Raw genomic sequence first — 22,039 nt, forward strand, 5'->3', positions numbered from 1 at the left:
GCCTCTACTTTCTACTTTAAAGATAAGGCAAGGAGACGCTCGCTTGGCAATATCAAGTTTGTCGGCGAGTTATTTAAACCACTGCTTGGACCAGTGCTTCCAACAGATGGAGAAAATGGTAAAAGAGAGGAAGACCTCCTCAAGGATCCGCTTTATGATGCAGGATTGTCCTGGACCTCAGAACAAACAATTGGGTGCCTCGTCGGGTGAACCAGGGTCCAAAGACCATTGAGAACAGGCAAAACTGGAGGAGCAGATGGAAGGACCATACCATCTGAGACCAAAACCTGCCCAAAACCAGAATGCACCAAGACAAAACTTTTGGGAGTTGAGACAGAGAACAATACCATATTAACTCACTCAGTGCCATTGATGAGATAACTCATCATTTTAAATCCAAACGCTCAGTGCCATGGACGAGAGAACTCGTCATTTACATTTTTTCACGGGGATTACTAGAAAACACCCTGGCAGAGGTCCCTCATCAACATCTAAGCCAGGGGTGTCCAATTCCGGTCCTCGAGGGCCACTATCCAGCATGTTTTAGATGTTTCCCTCTTCCAACACACCTGATTCAAATGATCAACTCCTCATCCAGCTCTGCAGAAGCCTGATAACAATCCTAATCATTTGAATCAGGTGTGTTGGAAGAGGGAAACATCTAAAACATGCTGGATAGTGGCCCTCGAGGACCGGAATTGGACACCCCTGATCTAAGCTGTTGGGTGTTGTAGTGACCAACTGTGCCCTGAAGAAGGCAGCAGTGCACCTCTGGATGAAAGGTGGGTACAAGATACCCCAGCCTGTGAGCCAGATAGCAAAATAATAGGTGACACGTAGGAGGTAGCATGTGTGGAACTCGTGGATAATGTGGCGATTGAGAGATAAAACCATAAAAAAAACTGGGCAAGCAGTGACACTGTATGTTTTTTTTTTTTTTTAATGTTTTATATAAGGAAACAATGTTCAGTTGTTAGAGTTGTCACTAAAGCAAAAAAAAAAAAAAAAAAAAAAAAAAAAAAATTTTTTTTTTTTTTTTTTTTTTTTTTTTTTACAAAAAAGCTCATATTTTTGCTCTGAAACTGAAGATTTGTGTAAAACTTGATCTATTCAACGGCTGATTACAAAAGAATGAAACAAGCAAGAAACAAATGTTTTTTTGATGAAAGTAGAGGCTTCAATCTTTCAGAATCTGGTGTCAGATTTCACATAGTCATAGTAGAAAATATTCTGTGGGTCTTTAAATTCAGTCAAAATGCTCAAAAATGGCTGGCACTGAGGGGGGTAGAAAATCTGAAAATGGCTGGCACTGAATGAGTTAAATAAAATAAAATATGTAAATCATGACAAGGTTTGACAGTTGAATAACATTCTCGCTTTAGATTTACTTTCTTTTAAATACATTTAATAGACGAAAAATAAACTCATATGTAAAATTTAAAAAAAAGGAGTAACATGTGAATCAAACCCTGTATCAGAGATGTTGATAGGTTTTTAATGTAGTGAGGCCCCGGGACCCACACGTGGTGATTTGAGTGGGTCTCTGGGAAATTCAATGGGATCCCAATAAAAAAACTGTATTTCTTTCTATTTCTTCTATTCTTCTGTTTCTTAAATTGTAGTGGTAAACTCTCTTAATGGTGGTATGATATGGCTATAATTAGCAGATATATTCATGTATGTTCAAAACGTATCTGAAATTAAACAAATACAATTCAAATGAAAACTAAATGGTGTCTGTTGTACAAAAATAAATGATCAATAAAAGTGCTGATTTTACCACAAACAAAACATTCAAAAATAAATTGTCACCAAAATCTTCTTGTCTGAAGATCAACTGAATCAAATGAACTGAGTCAATCACTATGAAACTTCTAGCTGACCTCCACCTATCGGGAGAGGAAGAGGAGGATGACGCCTTCATCACTACGGCCCGGGCTCGGGAGGTGGATGAGGAAAGCACACCAGCCTCTCTCCCCGGTGGGTGGAACCACTTGTCGAGGCGGTCTGACTGTATGTTTTTAATAAATATGATGTTTTTTACAGCTCTGACTCTGGTTTTATTTAACAGGTGAAGGGAATCTAACGCATATCTTTTAAAAGCTGCTGATAGAAAATAGACTTAACTATAAAAAAAATAAATAAAAAAAAAGTGAAGTTGCAGCTATTTACTGGCGATTTTTGTTGCCAGGTAAATACTGTAATTTGAATCACAAGATAATATTTTTTGTAAAAAAAAAAATGCGATAAATGGTTGTAATTAATTTACAATAAAAATATGTAAAAGTGATAGTGTTTTATACTGTAATTGTGGTGGAGAAAGAAATGGACAGTGGTGGGTTGGAGTTCGCTGATTGGTCTGAAGCCATTCTTTAAAATCCAGACACACAAACTGAAGTGGTCTTATTGTCAGTCAGAGTTTGTGTATCCATAACAGAGCCAGTAGCACAGCCTTCACTAATCACTTGAGACAGTGAAGAGTTAATCTTAACAAGTAGCTGGGGAACTCTTCTCCATGGTTACCAACTATCAACAAAATTCGCACTTCAAAGCCACTGTCATGTTTGACCTGGAAAACGTTCTAATCACACGTGTATTGTTTTACTCTGAGGTCCTCTTTCATCTTTTCAGTTATTTTCATGTCTGAGTCAATATCACTATCTTCTACAGGCGACATGCCCTCTACTGGCCCCAGTAGCACAAACCCTGTGGTCCAAAACCTGGATCCTGGGGTGAATCAGTGTGCAGCCATGCTGGGTCTGTCTGCTGGACTGGAGGGGGCTGAGCTGGAGCTGCACAAAATGCTGATTGTAGAGAAGATGACGAACGAAACCCACAAATCCAACTACCAAACTCTAAAGATGGAACATCTCAGGTACAGTCCGTTCTCATTGATCATCTGGAGCTCATAACTACAAAATGTATTATATATACTTGTAAAAAAAATCTGTTTTTTCTGAATTATTAATTTGTTTTGTGGCTATTTTTTTTTTTTTTTTTTTCCAGAGTCATTTTTATCTGTTTTTCGGAGTAATTTTTTCTATTTTTTTGAGTATTTTTCCCTGTTTTTCAGAATCATTTTTGTTTTGTTTTGGAGTCATTTTTCATGTTTTTCTGAGTATTTTTTTTCCTATTTTTCAGTCATTTTTCCAGTTTTTGCAGAGTATTTTTCCTGTTTTTCTGTGTTTTTTTTTTTCTTAGTCTTTCAGAATAATTTTTCCTATTTTTCTGAGTATTTTTTTTTTCTCCTGTTTTTCAGAGTGATTTTTTTTTTAAAAAAAGTTCTAAAACAGACAAAAAGTAACATGAAAATCCTAAAAATGACTCCAAAAAAAATGTTTTTTGCCCCAAAGAACAGAAAAAAAACCTAAAAATATTAAATATTCAGAAAAAAATGTTTTTTTTTCTTCCTTTGCACACATAAATAACTAAAGTGAACAGGTCATTTTCAGTTGTGTAGTGAAAGTATTGTATCATGTCTTTGTTTGTTTGCTCTGGTGCAGCCTGCAGAATGAGTTTACTCATGTGCAGAGTGAACTGAGGCGTCTGCAGAGCGACCAGCAGTCCGAGCAGGAGAAAGTGCAGCTGCTGTTTGCTGAGCTGCAGGGAGAGCTGCTGGACAAAAGCAGAGAGCTGGAGGATCTGCGGCTGCAGGTACGAATCCTCTTTTATTGTCTGCATTTTCCTTATTATTTGATCTAATTCAATGGATATACTCATTTTTAGGGATGTAACGATTCACTCAACTCCCGATACGATTCGATTCACGATTTATTTTACAAAATGGGACTGTAGACAAATTAGAAAATACTGTATTATTTTCCTTTTATTTTTCATTGTCAAAAGAATTCCTTGATAAACAATTCAAAACAATGCAATTTAACTAAAAATAAATCTTGAATGAAATAAATAAAGGAATAATACAAATGAAAATGAAGCCTATTAATTTAAATTCTGGTTCTAAAATAAACAATGCAAAACTGCATAATAGTTCTTTTTCTTTTAAAAGTGCAACTGAAAATGTATTTTGTGCCTTAACAATTGGACTTAAAAAAAAAAAAAAACGTGATTACACTTATTTACGTCATATTTGTTTGGACCAGCAGAGGGCGCTGGTAACACAGTGGTCGGTTGGCATGCAGATATCTTTCAGTGAAGAAGAGAAGCTATGCTAGCAGACAGAGCTAATAGAAAAACGTGACTTTTACAGATATTCAAGTAATATTACAGATATTCTTTCGGTGCTTAAGGGGCAATGAATCATTTATTAACATATTTAAGAGTAGAAGGCGGCCAGAAAGAAAGTATTAGCAGACTCCGCCCGACACCTACACTTGTACACGCCGCCCTCTGCTGGTTAAAAAGAGTACTGCGATTCAATTTTCAGAAAATCGATATCAACCGTGATACCTATGAATCGATTTTTAACTGCCTTACGATTAATCGTTACATCTCTACTAATTTTTCATCTTGCAGACAAACACCAATGTGTCTATGTGCTTGTATGTGATTATAACAGGTGTAATATTGTAAATGACCATACCTGGAATTTGGACCCCATCTTTTATTTTGCACTTTTTATATAAGGGAGTCCATATCCAATCCCATAGAAAATGGACCTTGACCCTATAATACAAATGAAATATAAGATATGTGTGTTCTGTTTAGGTGATGACTCCACAACGACTGGAGTTACTCAGAGTGCAGGTTCAGCAGGAGATGGAGGCACCAGTTCGAGAAAGGTTTACCATGCTAGAGCAGGTCAGTGTCTTTGGTCATGGAAATCCAGTTTGTAATGAAAGAAGTATAATCTGAACTCATTCTGTTGAGTTTTTGATGGTTAACTGTGTTTTAATGGAAATGTATTCCTCCTCCATTTTATTCTAATATATGCATGCACTCAGTTTGCATGTGTGAGGGCGTTACATTTGTGATGTTTGGTCAAGTGATTATCTCTTCATCGAAGAGCATCTTATAAAGCAGCCTTAGATGCTGATTTTTAAGAGTCCTTTCTGACGTTGTGTGCACAGGAGACTGAGAAGTACAGAGCTGAGTACAACAGGGTGAGGTACGACTACACCATCCTCAAGGCCCAGTTTGACCACCAGACCAACGAACACGCTCGCGTCCTCGAAGATAGAAGGATGCGTTATGAGGCCGAGGTGATTTATTTATTCTAATAGCAGTGGTTTCTGACCTGTTTCTTGTCCTGACCTCGTTTTTATATCACACATTTCTGGCGATCCCAGACATTTTTTCTCTCTCTCTCTCTAATAATGTTTTGATCTTTTTTGTTATACTGCGTTACATATACAGAGTAGCCAGTGTTAGTGCAAAAAGTGACAAAACACGTCAGTTCACATATTGTTACACTGCATTTTTATTTGGATTAGATTTATATTTGAGAAGGTGAAAGTATTGAACACAGTTGTTTGAGATTGTGTGTAGTTTTTTATTTTGAAAAAGAATAATATTCTTTCTGCACTGTATATCTACTTCTGTGATGTGATGTATTGTTCTTTTAATTGTGCAAAATAGATAAATGAAAAAAAATATATATATTTTAAAATAAATTTAGAATAAAAAATATATACGGTGTTTTGAAACAGTAATTTTTTTACATGTTATTATTATTAGATATTTGAGTCGACATAATTTTATTTCCAGGCAACCCCACATGGGGTCACGACCCCAATGTTGAAAAACCCTGAATTACATGGTAGCTGGATTAACTTTAAATTAGAGCTGGGCAATATATCAAGATTCAAGATATATTGAGTTTTCTATTTTTATTGAAATAGAACTTCATTGTTATATACATTTTATAGCTTTTCTTGTAATAAAATACAGCATGAAAAGCAAAGTTGGATGGATTTGTGAGTGTGTTTAAACCTAGACCTAGCTCTAAGCAAGCCACAGAACTCACTCACACATGCTGTCCCTTAGAGGAGAAAAAGGCAAAAGTGGCACATACAGTATTGTGCAGCCGTTGGTTAGTACGTAAATGTGCCTGTGTGGCATTTTGCATCAGCAAATTTAACCAAGAATTGTCTTTCTGGTCAGACTTTATTTGAATTAAAAATATAAAGATTTATATTGAATATTTTGAGAAAAAAAATATGAAGATATGACTTTTGGTCCAAATGGCCCAGACCTACTTTAAATGTGTTTATTTATGAGTTTGGGTTGATGTCCTGTTGTCAGATCGGTCGTCTGGAGAAGGATCGAGAGGACCTGGTGGCTCAGTATCAGGAATCAGACTCTGTGTGTGACAGCAAGCGAGTGGAGACTCTGCTGGGGGAGATAGTCCAGCTCCACCTGCGGATGAAGGGCTTCGAGGCAGAACTGGCTGAGCTTTATGCTCAGAAGGAAAATGCGAGACAGCAAGCCGAGAGCATGGAGCGCATCCAGAACAGACAACTGTCAGAGTCTCAGGGGGCGCTGAAGATTCTGGAGGTGAGGAGAGCAAAGTTCCCACACCAGGGAGCCAGACTCTCCGTGATGGTTGTTAAATGAAATGTGATTGGTTGGTGGTGGTGTTACAGGCGGAGCGTCTGTCGCTGCGTCAGCATCTGGAGCGGATGGAGAACGAGCTGGGTTTGAGCGACGAGCAGAGCAGCCTGGTGTCAGGGAAACTGCACAAAGCGGAGCGTGAAATCGGCAGCCTCTGCTCCCAGGTACGATGAAGACATCCTCCATTACTTTCTTTAATTAAACAGAAAAAAACAACTACTACTCAACAAGCTTTGCTGTTGGAGATCATTACATTAAATATTTAGCTTTACTTGAAGTTTGATACATAATGCTGACATTACGCTGTTATTATCTATCATTAGCATTATTGAGATGTCATTAAGCTGTCAAATTATGACACCTTTTGCTAAATCATGACACCTTTGGAGCTATGTTGGCATTTTTTTGGGTTAGGTGGAGGGATCTAGTGGAGTTAATGTTAGGTCAGGGGTCTGCAACCTTTATTTTCAAAGGAGCCATTTTGCCTCATCTCACCTGGATTAAAAATACCTTCTCAATGAAGACAATACAGTGTATTAAATTCTATACCGTTAAAATGATATAGAATAATGTTTGATTTCATTCTATTTGATTTATATTGATCGTGTAAATGGCAACTTAGAAACAGTTTAAAATAAAATGAAATAAAATAAATGAACATCAAGAAATAACAACAAAACAGTATCTTGCCATCTAGCCATTGTAAAAGAGTCAAAGAGCCACATGAGGCTCCAGAGCCGCAGGTTGCAGACCCCTGGGTTAGGGTAACAAACAACACTTAATGACAGCCTTCATGACACCATGTTCATGCTAATGACAGGTGTCATGTCATAATAATAATGTCAGCTTTTATGTATAAAACTTCAAGTAAAATGACACCGCTTTAAAAAAAAAAAGTCATACATTTCCCATTGTCCTTTAGATCTGATTGCATCTCATTATCACACTCGATGTCATTATATGTTGTTGGACAGGTTGGGAAATGAGTCGGGAATAAACAGAAAGGTCCCATTAGGGATTAAGAGACAGTGTTATAATGTGGCCAATAAGTGAATCTGATCAAGTGGATATGACCAATAGGTTTTCTTAATACTCAGTTCTTGGAGCTTTTACATTTGTCTGTAAATGTTTCTTTTGGCTAAAATTCCGACATTGTAGTTTATAAAAGTGGGGTGAGTTGGAAACTTTAGAACTGTGAAAGTTTGCAGCATAAATTCAAGTCTGTGTCCTGATTTAACAAAGGCAGCCTACACATCAAACAGAATAATCCTTAAATACTGTGAATAATATATGTTATGTTTTAAATCTTAGCTGGAAAGCCTGAAGTATTCACACAAGATGGAAATGGGAACTGTGGAGCTGGACTGTGCTCGAGCTAAAGGAGAGATGGAGAGGGAGAAAGACGCACTGCAGAGACAGATTGATGGTAAGCACATGCACAAAACAAACATAAGATATATAGATGATATTTGAGTAGAGTTAACACATGTTTATCATCTATGAACGTATTCCCACACACACGTATATACACACTTTCTCAGTTTAATCTGATTCTTACATAACTTGTGCCCGTTAGAGGATAGCACCAATAAATGCAGGCTTGTTGGTAAATATACTGTACACTGACTAAAGTACACAACTCAATATGCACAAAATTAGGTTTCCATTATTTTCATTGGCCACAGATTAATTAAGCAGCAAGCCATGCAGACGTCAACTCCCATTTACAGGTAATGTAGTGCAATTTAAAAAATATATACAAAGCACAGGTAACTTTTATCACAGCAGAGACCACAATAATGTGATTGTCTGATCTGAGGGACATATTGTCACCATTCAAGTAGATATGGAATAATGTCCAATATCAACATTAATACAGGAAAGAACAAAAAGTTTGTGTATTTATGTTGTCCAGTAAATAAATGTTTCCTATCATTTGGTTTGTTTTTGTGTTTAGAGTCATTTTGTGTATTTTCATTGTTAGTTTTGGTTTTTCAGAGTCACTTTTGTGTGTTTTTGGAGTCCTTTTTGTTTTTATTGTGTATTGTTGTTGCCCTTTTGTGTGTTTTTTGAGTCATTTAGTGCACTTTTTTGGGGAGTTGCACAAGTGTAGACCAAGGGCCACCAGTTGCCCATGTTTAACATCAGCAGTATATTCTATGTGTCTCAGATCTGCAGACAGATGTGGAGGTTGTCACGGAGGCGTTAGAGCGGCTTAAAGAAGTTTTGCTGGAGACGCAGAGAGAGACGGTGCGGATGGTGCGGTGCGCGCGAGAGGAGGAGCTACGCAAGTTTGCAGCTCTGCTTGAGGAAAAGTGAGAATCACTCTTTCATTTCTGCTTCATGACTCTGCAGGTTGACTGCATTTAGTCTTAGAAACTAAGAAACACTCATTGTCGCTGTTGTCAACTGTGTGGACATTAGGATGCAGTTGGAGCACCGCCTTGAATCCATAGAACACCAGAAGGCACTGCAGGTAGCCTCTGATCACAACCTGAAGGAGGATTGGGAAGAGCGTCTCCACAAAGTCCAGCAAAGCGAGGAATGTGCTCACAGAGAGCTGCATAACCTGAGGTGTGTGTTTTGAATGTTGGCATGTGTCTGTTGTCACATGGTGCTAAAAGCAAATATCGGCCAAAGTCATATTTCAGAAGTTTGTAAACTAATAAGCCTGTTATTCCCTCTGCTGTTATGACTGAGAGCAGACACAATACCACAATTTGTGTTTCTTTATTTTAATTCTCATAATTGTCACACTTTATTCAGCGACTGATACTAGGGCTGGGCGATATGGACCAAAACGCATGTCTATATTTTTTCTCAAAATAGTGATATAAAATATAAATCTGCATCATTTTATTTCAAATGAAGTTTGATGAGAAAGACAATTCTGGGTTAAATTTGATGATCCAAATGTCACACGGGCACATTTACGAACAAACAGCTGCACAATATGTGCCACTTTAGGCTTTTTGTCCTCTAAGAGACAGCACGTGTGAGTGAGTTCTGTTTAGGGGAAGGTCTGGGTTAGAACACACACAGCAATCCATCAAACTGTGATTTTTATGCTGTTCTGAGAAGTAGTGAAAGCAACGACTCCTTAAACAAGTATTTTAAAACATAAGCTATAAAAATATATGCATTGATATAGGCAATATTGCAATATTTTATATCCCCAAAATAGAAAACTCGATATATCTTTCAACTCAACTTTATTTATACAGCACAAATTACAACAAAGTCATCTTAGTGCACCGAACAAAATATAAAGTCCATAGTAAGAAAAAGAACCCAACAAGATCCACATGAACAAACATTTAGCGACAATGGGGAGAAAAAAACTCATTCTTTTTTACAGGATGAAATTTCCAGCGGAACCAGGTTCAGAATCTGGAAATATTGCCCAGCTCTAACTGATACACACATCTTTAAACAACTCTGTCATCCTGCTTTTCTTTCATAATCTTACTTATGTGTTTCGTTTGAAGTGTACAGTACTAAAAGCAAATGGTCTAGTCTGCACAGTGAAGTCATTTTCATGCTCGTTTTCTTTTATTTTTCTAAAGATGTGATCTTGTTGTCTTTAGATGTAAACTCCAGCAGCAGAGCTCACAGGTTGAGGAGCTTGAGAGACAAAAAGCAGAATTTTTTTACCTACAGCAGGTGAATTCAGAACATTCAGGAAATCAAGTGAGTTTGTGAACATTGGAGTAAAAATAAATGTTTGTTTGGCATGCTAGCAAAATCAGGAGCTTGGAGTACAGATTGAAAGGCTGTCCCACTCTGAAAATGAGTTGAAGGAGACAAAGCAGGATCTTCAACAAGTGTTGGGGACAATGAAGGAGGAGCTCAGAGCAGCCCAGGCCCAGGCAGAGAAGAGCCAAGAAGAAGCTAAGCAGTACGTCTGCACTACATGCTGTCGCCATCACATCATTGAATATTAGTTTTTTTTTCTCTCACTAACTTCCACTTGGACTATGCTGCGTCCTCAGGTTTCTGGAGAAGCGTCAGGTGGAATGGTTCCTGGAGGAACATAAGTTGCAGCAGCGAGAAGCGGAGCTGCAGCACAAATACCATGACGTGAAAGAGAAACTGCAGAAGGCAGAACTGGCTCAGAAGAAGGTAGAGCTGACAGCTCACACAGTACAGACCCTTTTCAAAAAATTAGAATATTAGGGAAAAGTTGTTTAATTCCTTTCAAAAAGTTAGACTTTCATAGATTATAAATTCAGGGCCCACAATTTAAATGATTTCAAGTATTCATTTGTTTATTTTTACATCATTTGGGCTTCCAGCTCAACAAATAAAAACAACTTTTCCATGATATTCTAATTTTTTGGAAAGGGTCTGTATATTAACCAGCATGTGGGAAACAGTGAACTAAGGCAGATGATTGTTGTGTTTATCAGGTGCAGAGTGAAGAGAGGGATCACCTGAATAGGATTGAGCTGCTGGAGGCCACGATTGTAACGCTGGAGCTGGAAACTTCTCTCTATAAAAAGTAACTATTGACTGTCTGCTATAAGGCTGCACCATTTTAGCTCAAAAGTATATCCAGATTTTTTTAATTTGAAAACTTGATTTTCAGTTTAGATTTTCTTTTATTATTTCAACAAATTGCAGTTTTGGAAGTACAACTGCAAAGCATTAACAAAGGATGTTAAATCCCCTGTGGGATTGATAAGATAACAACCTGTCCATGAAAATGATTAGATTTTGGGCCTATTTTTCCTGATAGTTCCTTTGTCTTTCTCAGGCGATCAGACAACCAAACTAATCTGAGGAGACGTCTGAAGAAGCTACAACAGCAACGCAATGAGTTTCATCAGCTCCTGCTCAGTGATCCAGGTTCTCTGCTGATGTCCTCAGCCGCCCCTCTGCTGGATCTAGGCTGCTCGTCTGCCTGACAGCCTCACCCTAGGCCCCGCCTCCCTGTACACACAGTTAACCCTCGCTCTTTCTAGCGTACCCCAGGTCTTCACAGCTTCATCTACAGACTATTAAATAAAACAGTTAAACTTCAGTTCTGTCTCCATGTTTGTCATCTGCACCTGAGCTCTTACCGCCCCGTAACAGTCACAAGCAAAGTTTTAGCAGGTCTGTTGTTCCTGTAAACAGCTCACACACAGGTGAGTATCAGAAGTAAGTTTATTTATATGTTCAAAAGTAAAAATATATTATAATTAATTTAGGGATTTAAAATCATGAAGTTGTTCATTCTTGGTGTAAAAGTAATGTAAATTATGAACAGAGGTGCAAACAATAAAGCCAGAAAAGGTGGTTTTAACAGCATTATTTAGTTTTTATAGTTAAAGTAAACAATGTATTTTCAACTGAAAACGTAACAAATTTATATTTGAAATAAATTTTAAAAAAACAACAAATGGAAGTGATTTATGTCTTTACTAGTTGATCTACGTTGTTTTAGGAAAAACAAAAAGGTTAAAGTCCATAATTATTACTATACTTGCTACAAGTCAAAGTTGTTGTTAGCGTCTCATGTTTCTATATGTACCTTTGTGTTTATGGCCAAACCCTGTTCTAAACAAATGAGAAAGTCTTAAATTAGGAGAGACTGGTTCTATACTTCAATGATTTTAACTTTTCAGTCTTTTTGGCATCACTGATACACGTTGATTCATTTTTTATTATATACTGATACTAGTTTACTACATCTGTGTCCAAAACAGATGAAATATTAGAAGAAATCAAACCTTTAATGGGATGCCTATCACATGTTGGCCATGATGTCCTCAGGGTTAGATTATTGTTTTTAAATGCATGTTTATATTTATACTAAAGCCATTCAGAGGAAAAATGTTTACACGGCACTACATGGCACCATAGAAGGGACTGTTTCAACAGCACAAATTCATAAAAAACGGTTCTAAACCAGATGAAGAGATGACTAACAGGCAGCCACATGGTCAGCCACGCCCTCTGTGCTCCTGATGCACTACCTCAGCTGCTCCTCCTTTACTGAGCATCCTCCATATCAGTCAAACATGTCCTCCATCCTCTGCTCTTCCACATGATTCCCTCGACACGTCATCCTCAGGACGGCTCAGTCCCACGAGCAGCTCTTCTGTCCATCAAAAGAGTTTTTTACGTGCTGTAGTTGCTCTGTGAGCTCAACAGGAACTCCATTCTGCTCCAACTTCTCTTTAATCTGTAAAAAAGATACACATCCAAAAAATGTTGTGGAATCTAAGTATTATTTAAAAAAAAACAAAAAAAAAAACCTACTCCTGCACTGTTTTGTAAATTTGTAATAAAATGTGTAATAAAACGTGTATGAATGATCACGGATGAAGTAAGTGGAACTGTTTGTTACAAAGTGCTGCTCTGCCCACAAGAACAGGAAACACCAGCCTCATCAGTTCAACTGAGGTTAGGAAACATGGTTTCAATGTTTACACATGGCACAGTTTCCCATGTGAAGTGGTCACTCGCTGCAGCTTTAGGCGTCGCCTTCTCCTTGTAGTTCACAGAGACGCACGCAAAACTAAAATCCTTTCAACGCTGTTATTGCACCTCAGTTTACAGAAGCGTAAGCCTCATGGATCAATAAATTCAAGATCATTTGCACACAAAAAAGATGTAAAAGGTTGAAATTGACGCTTGAAAGATTGTTTTCATCCCCACCATAAACACTCTGTATGTTGACAGTTTTATGTATTGCATTGTGGGATGTAGCGTCGGGGAGACATTTGCATTGAAGTGTTTTTATTCCATTCAGATATCACTGGGAATACTGGGGACAAACTGGAAGAAAAATGGTATCAAGCAAACCATTGTCATTGTTTACTGTAACAATGATGTAAAAACACTTCTTTGCATCTGTCCATGCTTTGGACTCCACATCCCACAATGCATTGTGAAATTTGTTTATCGTGGAGATGAAGACAAACTTTTAAGCAGCAATTTCAACCTTTTACATCTTTTTGTGTACAAATGGTTTTTGATATATTGATCTATGAGGCCTATGGATTCATCTGATAACAAATACAAATATAATCTCCAGCAGCTTTAACTCCATCCATCCATCCATCTTCTCCCACTTAGCCATTTCGGGGTCGCGGGGGCAGGGTCCTCAGTAGGGAGGCCCAGACTTCCCTCTCCCCGGCCACTTCCTCCAGCTCTTCCGGGGGGACCCCGAGAAGTTCCCAGGCCAGCCGAGAGACATAGTCTCTCCAGCGTGTCCTGGGTCTTCCCAGGGGCCTCCTTCCGGAGGGACATGTCCTGAACGCCTCACTAGGGAGGCGTTCAGGGGGCATCCTTATTAGGTGCCCGAGCCACCTCATCTGGCTCTTCTCGATGCGGAGGAGCAGCGACTCTACTTTGAGCCCCTCCCGAATGACTGAGCTTCTCACCCTATCTCTAAGGGAGAGCCCAGCCACCCTACGGAGGAAACTAATTTCGGCCGCTTGTACCCGTGATCTTGTTCTTTTGGTCATGACCCAAAGTTCATGACCATAGGTGAGGGTTGGAACGTAGACCGACCTGTAAATCGAGAGCTTCGCTTTTTGGCTCAGCTCCCTTTTTACAATGACGGACCGGTGCAGACTCTGCATCACTGCAGACGCCGCACCAATCCGCCTGTCGATCTCTCGCTCCATCCTTCCCTTCATCGTGAAACAAGACCCCGAGGTGCTTGAACTCCTCCACCTGGGGCAGAACCTCATCTCCAACCCGGAGAAGGCACTCCACCTTTTTCCGGTCGAGAACCATGGACTCGGATTTGGAGGTGCTGATTCTCATTCCGGCCGCTTCACACTCGGCTGCGAACCGATCCAGTGAGAGTTGAAGGTCACGGTACGTTGGAGCCAACAGGACCACATCATCTGCAAAAAGTAGTGATGCAATACTGAGGCCCCCGAACCGGACCCCCTCAACGCCCTGACTGCGCCTAGAAATTCTGTCCATAAAAGTAATGAACAGAATCGGTGACAAAGGGCAGCCCTGGCGGAGTCCAACCCTCACCGGAAACGATTTCGACTTACTGCCGGCAATGCGGACCAGACTCTGACTCCGGTCATACAGGGAACGAACAGCTCCTATCAGGAGGTTCGATACCCCATACTCCCGGAGGACCCCCCCACAGGAATCAAATGCCTTTTCCAGGTCCACAAAACACATGTGGACTGGTTGGGCAAATTCCCATGACCCCTCAATTACCCTGCTGAGGGTGTAGAGCTGGTCCACAGTTCCACGGCCAGGACGAAAACCACATTGCTCCTCCTGAATCCGAGGTTCAACTATCCGGCGGACCCTCCTCTCCAGTACCCCTGAATAGACCTTACCGGGGAGGCTGAGGAGTGTGATCCCTCTATAATTGGAACACACCCTCCGGTCCCCCTTCTTAAAAAGGGGGACCACCACCCCGGTCTGCCAATCCAGAGGCACTGCCCCTGATGTCCACGCGATGTTGCAGAGTCGTGTCAGCCATGACAGCCCCACAACATCCAGGGCCTTGAGGAACTCCGGGCGGATCTCATCCACCCCCGGAGCCCTGCCACCGAGGAGCTTTTTAACCACCTCGGCAACCTCAGCCCCAGAGATAGGAGAGTCCACTCTCGGGTCCCTGGGCCCTTCTTCCTGATTGGAAGGCGTGTCGGTGGGATTGAGGAGGTCTTCGAAGTATTCCCCCCACCGATCCACAACGTCTCGAGTCGAGGTCAGCAGCGCACCATCCGCACCATACATAGTGTTGACGGTGCACTGCTTCTCCCTCCTGAGACGCCGGATGGTGGTCCAGAATCTCTTCGAAGCCGTCCGGAAGTCGTTCTCCATGGCCTCACCAAACTCCTCCCATGTCCGGGCTTTTGCCTCGGCGACCGCCGTGGCTGCACTCCGCTTGACCCGTCGGTACCTGTCTGCTGCCTCCGGAGTCCCACAGGCCAAAAAGGCCCGGTAGGACTCCTTCTTCAGCTTGACGGCATCCCTCACCCTCGGTGTCCACCAACGAGTTCGGGTATTGCCGCCACGACAGGCACCGACGACCTTGCGGCCACAGCACCGATCAGCCGCCTCAGCAACAGAGGCACGGAACATGGCCCACTCGGACTCAATGTCCCCCACCTCCTCCGAGACATGGTTGAAGTTTTCCCGGAGGTGGGAGTTGAAGCTCCTTCTGACGGGAGACTCTGCCAGGCGTTCCCAGCAGACCCTCACTATACATTTGGGTCTGCCAGGTCAAACCGGCATCCTTCCCCGCCATCGGAGCCAACTCACCACCAGGTGGTGATCAGTTGACAGCTCCGCCCCTCCGAGTGTCCAAGACATGCGGCCGCAAGTCCGATGACACGACTACGAAGTCAATCATCGAACTGCGGCCTAGGGTGTCCTGGTGCCAAGTGCACATATGGACACCCTTATGCTTGAACATGGTGTTCAACTGCTTTAACTGTTTTATTTTATTAGGAAAGAGAACAAACACAAATACAAACAATAAGGCTCACGTTATGCTGTCTTTATCATGAATAAGGTGTCATGGAGGCTGTCATTAAGTGTCGTTCACTAAATTATGACATCTTTGGAGCTATGTTGGCGTTTTCTGGGTTAGGTGGAGGGATCTAGTGGGGTTAGGTAGGGTTAGAGTTCGGGTAAAGGTTAGAAGGTAGGGTAACAAATGACACTTAATGACAGCCCTCATGACACCTTATTTATGCTAATGACAGGTGTCATGTCATAATAATGACAACATAATGTCAGCCTTTATGTATAAAACTTCAAGTAAAGTGTTACCAATGATTCTGAAGTGCAGTTAATTACTCAGTGTTTTATTAAATGTTCCGTTGATAACTGCTGTACCCAATGTGGAATTAAGGCATCGCTGACACTTCACACAAACTGTTTGACAAACAAAGCCTTGATGTACTGACCTCTTTGTAATATCGCTGTATGTATTTGTAGAGCTCTCGTAGGGCTGCGGCCTCATTAAATTCATTCTCATGTTTCTGAAACAGAAACACTTCTTTCAGTGCTCACTCTCTCAGAGTAACTCCTTTAAGTGTTGTGGACTTTACCTTTGACTCGATTGTCAGAAACTCCTTTAATTGTGAATCAGTGATGGATGCCTGATCTTTGATCTGTTTGTAGTAAGCTTTCACTTCCTGTTTAAACTTGGGAATCTCTTTTGCGTAGAGGAGCTTGTTGGTTGGTGCATACTGTAATGATCAGCATCAAGGTCAGTACGAACAACAAAGGAACAGCACTTTCTCTGTAAGGCAGGGGTGGAATGGCCATATGGCATCCCGGGCATCGTCCCGGTGGGCCATCAACCCGAAGTTTGCCGGTTCGGTCCGCTACGTTTTATTTTATTTTTTTGATGAGTTAGTTGAGGCAAACATGGTAACACATGGCCAAAAATGGTCCAAAAGAGTGAAAAGTGACTAAAATGGGCCAAAAACAGGCAAAATATAGGAAAGAAATGAAAAAAGAGGTACTTATTGGGTAAAAGTTAGCTTATTTAGATAAAAAGTAGCCAAAAAATTAAAGAAAGGACAAAAATTGCATTTAAGTGTCAAACAGAACTTGCAAAAATGGACAAACAATAGAAAAAAACAAGACATATATTGGCAAAAGGAGCTAAAGTCTAAAAAAAAAAAGTGTCAGAACTATTTGAAAAGGGGAAAAATTGGGACAAAGGCAAAAAGGGGTTCAAAAGTTTCCCCCTTTTAAGGTTTTCTGGGGAAATAATAATTAAAATTAAGACATAAAGAGCCACTTGTTGAGCATCACTGACTTAATAACGGCTTCTACATGGTGTCCGCTGATAATAAATGCCAGGGCTGAATTTTTGTCCCAGTCCACCCCTGCCGTAAGGTGATCATGTGAGAAAACCACACACCTTCCCCAGCTGTGTCTCACTGAGAGAAAAGCAGTCCATGAAAGCCTGAGCGATAACAGACAGGCATCCGTCCAGATGTGGACTCTTCTCCATGTCAAAGACAAACTGAGGGTTCTTCAGGATGTTGACCCAAAAGCGCAGCGGCAGACTGGGTTTAGAGACAACACGTTATTAGAGAAGAGGACTCATGGACTGCCTTTAACGCTGCTCTCAGCTGTACCTGTTAGTCTTCCAGATGTGCAGGACGTCTGGGTCACTGATCTTCATGTTGTCGGCCTGATTGTCCAACAGGTCAAAGAAGTATTTGACAGCATGCGGAGCTTTGCAGTCGGAAAGGCCCCAAATGGCTCTGAAAAGGTTCTCCACAAACGAATGCACGGCCACCTTCAGAGAGATTTAAAAACCCATTATTCACTTTCTTCAACCCTCATGACAGAAGAATTGGACACAATGTGAGAATGAGTTGTTGGTTAAATGTGAGGAGGACAGACAGGTTGTGCTTTCAGTTCTTGCCTTGGTGGACAGCAGGTTGGTGAGGTGAACCTCCTTCACTTTTAACTTCTTCCTTTCTGGGTTCTTTCTTTGGTTTTCGTCCACTTCAGGATCGATCTACATCAGGACAGCAGCCATCCAAAAGACAATTATCCTTAACACGCTGTGATACAAACACTAGGAGCCTGTACTACAAAGCTGAATAAGTATATCTGGGATATCTCTCCATTAGCGGGCTTCACCAAACCAAACATTCCTTTTGGAACAAGGGCAGGACATGAACAGAATGCTTGAAGCTAAATGGGCGAAGGGCCTGTCCACCATGATTTGTTTTAGCCACTCACACGGTAACAAATGATGATGTTGCCATCGGCATGTGCCACAGAGGCGCTGCTACAACATCAACAACAAGGCTCAGCTTTGCCGTCTTTACCATCCAAAAATGCACAAAGTGCCTCTCGCTGTTGTTTTTTCAAAAAGGAAATGCTGGATTCTTCTAAAACTGAGTTTATAGCAGCTTCCACACGATCATCCTCCTGCGTCGACATCTTTCTGTTTTGATTCGGAGCTATGCTAATAACGGTATCCCAGCTAGTTCCTCTCCCCGCAACTGCACGTGCCAGTTTTGCTTTGGCGCTTCTGCCTTTGTCACATCCAAAAATCCTGCCCTAAACCACAACAATGCCTCATGATTGGTTTGAATCGGTTCGGTTCGCTCACAGAAGGGTAAGGGCTGGAGCAGGACAAGATGGATTCTGGTACTTGTGAACACCAGAAGAATCCACCGTGCAAGCAAGGTTAGCAAATTTCCGCAATTTGAACCAATCTGACAAAAGATTGCGGTGGATTCGGCAGCACAACGTGGCTGAAGTCCGTCAGGCTTGTGTAAGCCAGATCAACTTCTGAAGCCGACAGCCATCATCAGCCGCCAGGAGTCCTCCGGTGTAACCGGAATCACCATTTAGTTTGGTTACAGACTGCGTCACAACAGCCAAACTGACTCTTCCAAGAGAATTGATTTGTCAGAAGACGGAAATTTTAAAGTCACTCAGATCTTATCCACTTCATAACTTGGTCCCGACCAGGTTAGCTGTTCAGCCTTAGTTACCACTGTGATTATCCAGCGTTAACCAGCGCCGTAGTGCACACATGGAATAAATCCCAGAAGTTAGTGCGCTAAGTAGAAATCCAGCTTCGTGGTACAGGCCCTGGGAAAGGTCCCTGAGTAAAACACACAATAACAAGATACTAAAGCAAATAAATGGGACAGACGGTCTCTTACCAAATGAAAGTATTTCCCTGAGAAGTTCTCATCATCTACAAGAAAAAGAGCAGACACACATAAAGTCTAATGGAAACTTCAGCAATGAATAATTCATCTCAATCTGGTTTAGTGTTGGTTACAATATTTGACAATACAATAAATCTTAATGTATTTGCATGTGTGTGTGCAGTGGATTTATATAAAATCACACACGTTAAAGTTCAGGGATGTGTTTTTCACTCACTGACCTTTCACACTTCCCTGAGGGCTCACAGTGGGGTGACCTTTCTTAGAAACCACTTTGACTTTGACAGGACAAAAGGATTATATTATAATATTTTACTTTGTGTTGCTCAGTTTCACCAGCACATGACTTTTTAAACACAACCAGAAAATTGTTTGGCCCGAGTGCCACGAGCTGGCGAAGGGCCTTTTGCTCTCGAAGGAAACTACGAAGGAAAAGGCGGAGCCTATGCGAATGCCACATGCCCGTCCGTGACCAGGGACCCTTGTCTTTTCGTAGGCATGCCCCCGCGCTTTACGAAAATGTATAGTTCATGGTACTCAAAAAGGGGAAAACATTGTTATTGGGTCGGATTATTATTCTTTCTTTCTTTCTTTCTTTTTTTCCCGGTGTCAGAACCAACTCACCTACTTTTCACCCACCAAACCATTACGAAGAGTCTCAAAAATTCAAATGCGCTTTTCTATAATTTCTGGCTATTTCCGATTTTATAAATGCAAAAATTTTACGCGCCAGCGCCCCCAAGTATGCCAAAAATGCATTACGAGATAGAAATTGCCAAAAAATAATTACTCGCAGAATCGTGAAATTTGAGACAGAAGTAGACCATGACAAGACAAGTAAAACATATTATTAAGACCATGCAAAAAAATACACATGAAGTCCATAATCTTCAATTGAAAATTGAAAAATGCGAAATTGCTATTTTCTCTCACGTTGTATTTTAACTCATTTCTCCTAGGGCGTTTCACTGACGAGGTTCAAAATCGCTGGAGATCATCTAGAGAAGTGGGACACCAAAAGACATCCATGGATTTTTTACAACTTTTACGGTGTTTGCAGGGCGGAGCAGTGAATTTGCTCAATGTGGAAAAACAAACATTGGCACATTAGCACCCCCTACAGAGTGAAGAGAATTTAATATGAGACAAATGTCCTATTTTAGTACACTTTTCCTAAGGCATTTCACCGAGAGGGTTCAAAGTTGCTGGAGATCATCTGTGTTTGTTGATGATTTGAATTGAATTGATTTTACTGATGATTTTAAATGTTCTTATTGGTTTTAAACAGTTGAATGTTCTATCATGTAAAGCACATTGAGTTGCCTTGTGTATGAAATGCACTATACAAATAAATTTGCTTTGCCTTGCCTTGCCTTGGAGAAGTGGGACATCAAAAGTTAGCCATGGATTTTTTTTTACGGTGTTTGCAGGGCGGAGCCGTGAATTTTGGCCTAATCTTTTTTTTTAAAATGCTCCCATTTGCACATACAAAGTCGGATTTGCGTGAAATGTGACTCAGTTCTTAAACTCCTGGACCTAAACCAGCTCAATGTGGAAACCGGACATTGGTGTGTTAGCAACCCTACAAAGTGAAGACAATTTAATATGGGGCAAATGCATTTTAAAGCACTCCTCCGATGGGCATTTCACTGATGGGCTCAAAATCACCGGAGATCATCTAGAGAAGTGGGACATCAAGTTATCAAAAATTTATAGATTGCATTTTGGCCAAAACCTTTTGAAAGTTATTATTTTTTTAAATGCTCCCATTTGCACATACAAACATTGATTTGCATCAAATGTAAACCAGTTGTTAAACTCTTGACCCTACATCAGCTCAATGTGGAAATACAAAAATCAGCACGTTAGCGCCCCCTACAGAGTGAAGACTATTTAATATGGGGGGAAAAAAATCAAAAAGGTTTGGAATTTTTCACAAACTTCTGTTTTGGCATCTCGATCAAAAAAAATCAATGAGACGCATGTTTTATTTTTTATTGTATTGTTTTGTATCGAGATTCTCTCCATTTTGTGTTAATAGGAAATTGGCCAAATCTTGAAAATTGTCAGCTCAAACTTTACACACTCTTCCTGGAGCTGCTACTACTACTACTACTACTAATGCTACTACTACTACTACTACTACTGCTACTACTACTACTACTACTACTACTACTACTGCTACTACTACTACTACTACTACTACTACTACTGCTACTACTACTGCTACTACTACTGCTACTACTACTACTACTACTACTACTACTACTACTGCTACTACTACTACTACTACTACTACTGCTACTACTACTACTACTACTACTACTACTGCTGCTACTACTACTACTACTACTACTACTACTACTACTGCTACTACTACTACTACTACTACTACTACTACTGCTACTACTACTACTACTACTACTACTACTACTACTGCTACTACTACTACTACTACTACTACTACTGCTACTACTACTACTACTACTACTACTACTACTCCAGCAATGTTCTTGGATGTGTTAGTACACCAATAAAAATAAAATGTCTAAGTTTCTATCTCAATAATACATTTCTGTCTAAACACATCAATAATAATGCATTGATAGTATCAAATTCACTGTTATATTACGGTAAAAATGGACATGATTTATATAGCGCTTTATCACCACACTGAAGCAGTCTCAAAGCGCTTTACATATCAGCTCATTCACCCAATCACTCTCACATTCATACACCAGTGGGACAGGACTGCCATGCAAGGCGCTAGTCGACCACTGGGAGCAACTTAGGGTTCAGTGTCTTGCCCAAGGACACTTTGACACATAGTCAGGTACTGGGATCCAACCCCCAACCTCTCGATCAGAAGACGACCCACTACCACCTGAGTC

At 40.6% G+C, this 22,039-nt stretch overlaps 2 protein-coding genes across 2 annotated transcripts in view; one reads left to right on the forward strand and one right to left on the reverse strand.

Annotated features, from left to right (window-relative positions):
- The first annotated feature begins 2,586 nt into the window (after window positions 1-2,586).
- Window positions 2,587-11,420, forward strand: LOC114465774 (centrosomal protein of 83 kDa-like). Its single transcript, XM_028451006.1, has 14 exons — window positions 2,587-2,875; window positions 3,504-3,654; window positions 4,669-4,761; window positions 5,031-5,162; window positions 6,205-6,456; window positions 6,546-6,677; window positions 7,825-7,939; window positions 8,684-8,828; window positions 8,938-9,087; window positions 10,101-10,203; window positions 10,254-10,411; window positions 10,506-10,635; window positions 10,923-11,014; window positions 11,270-11,420. Exons 1-14 carry the CDS (start codon window positions 2,640-2,642, stop codon window positions 11,418-11,420), a joined length of 2,040 nt encoding a protein of 679 aa, XP_028306807.1. The 5' UTR covers window positions 2,587-2,639.
- The window catches only part of LOC114465776 (plexin-C1-like), a 41,245-nt gene continuing 29,121 nt past the window's right edge, over window positions 9,916-22,039 (reverse strand). The window contains 9 exon segments of the mRNA XM_028451009.1: window positions 9,916-12,682; window positions 16,398-16,472; window positions 16,542-16,682; window positions 17,366-17,513; window positions 17,586-17,749; window positions 17,879-17,974; window positions 19,140-19,174; window positions 19,370-19,426; window positions 20,817-20,826. Coding sequence (XP_028306810.1) covers window positions 12,578-12,682; window positions 16,398-16,472; window positions 16,542-16,682; window positions 17,366-17,513; window positions 17,586-17,749; window positions 17,879-17,974; window positions 19,140-19,174; window positions 19,370-19,426; window positions 20,817-20,826 — 831 coding nt within the window. The 3' untranslated portion in view covers window positions 9,916-12,577.

The sequence above is a fragment of the Gouania willdenowi genome, chromosome 6 (assembly GCF_900634775.1).
Source record: "Gouania willdenowi chromosome 6, fGouWil2.1, whole genome shotgun sequence".
In the NCBI taxonomy this organism is placed as follows: domain Eukaryota; kingdom Metazoa; phylum Chordata; class Actinopteri; order Blenniiformes; family Gobiesocidae; genus Gouania; species Gouania willdenowi.

Excerpts from the sequence above, each read along its gene's own strand:
- LOC114465774 (XM_028451006.1), top strand. The coding sequence starts at position 2,640 with ATGTCTGAGTCAATATCACTATCTTCTACAGGCGACATGCCCTCTACT. Across the intron at positions 6,457-6,545 it reads GGGCGCTGAAGATTCTGGAG|GCGGAGCGTCTGTCGCTGCG; the intron begins GTGAGGAGAGCA and ends GTGGTGTTACAG. Across the intron at positions 7,940-8,683 it reads ACTGCAGAGACAGATTGATG|ATCTGCAGACAGATGTGGAG; the intron begins GTAAGCACATGC and ends TATGTGTCTCAG.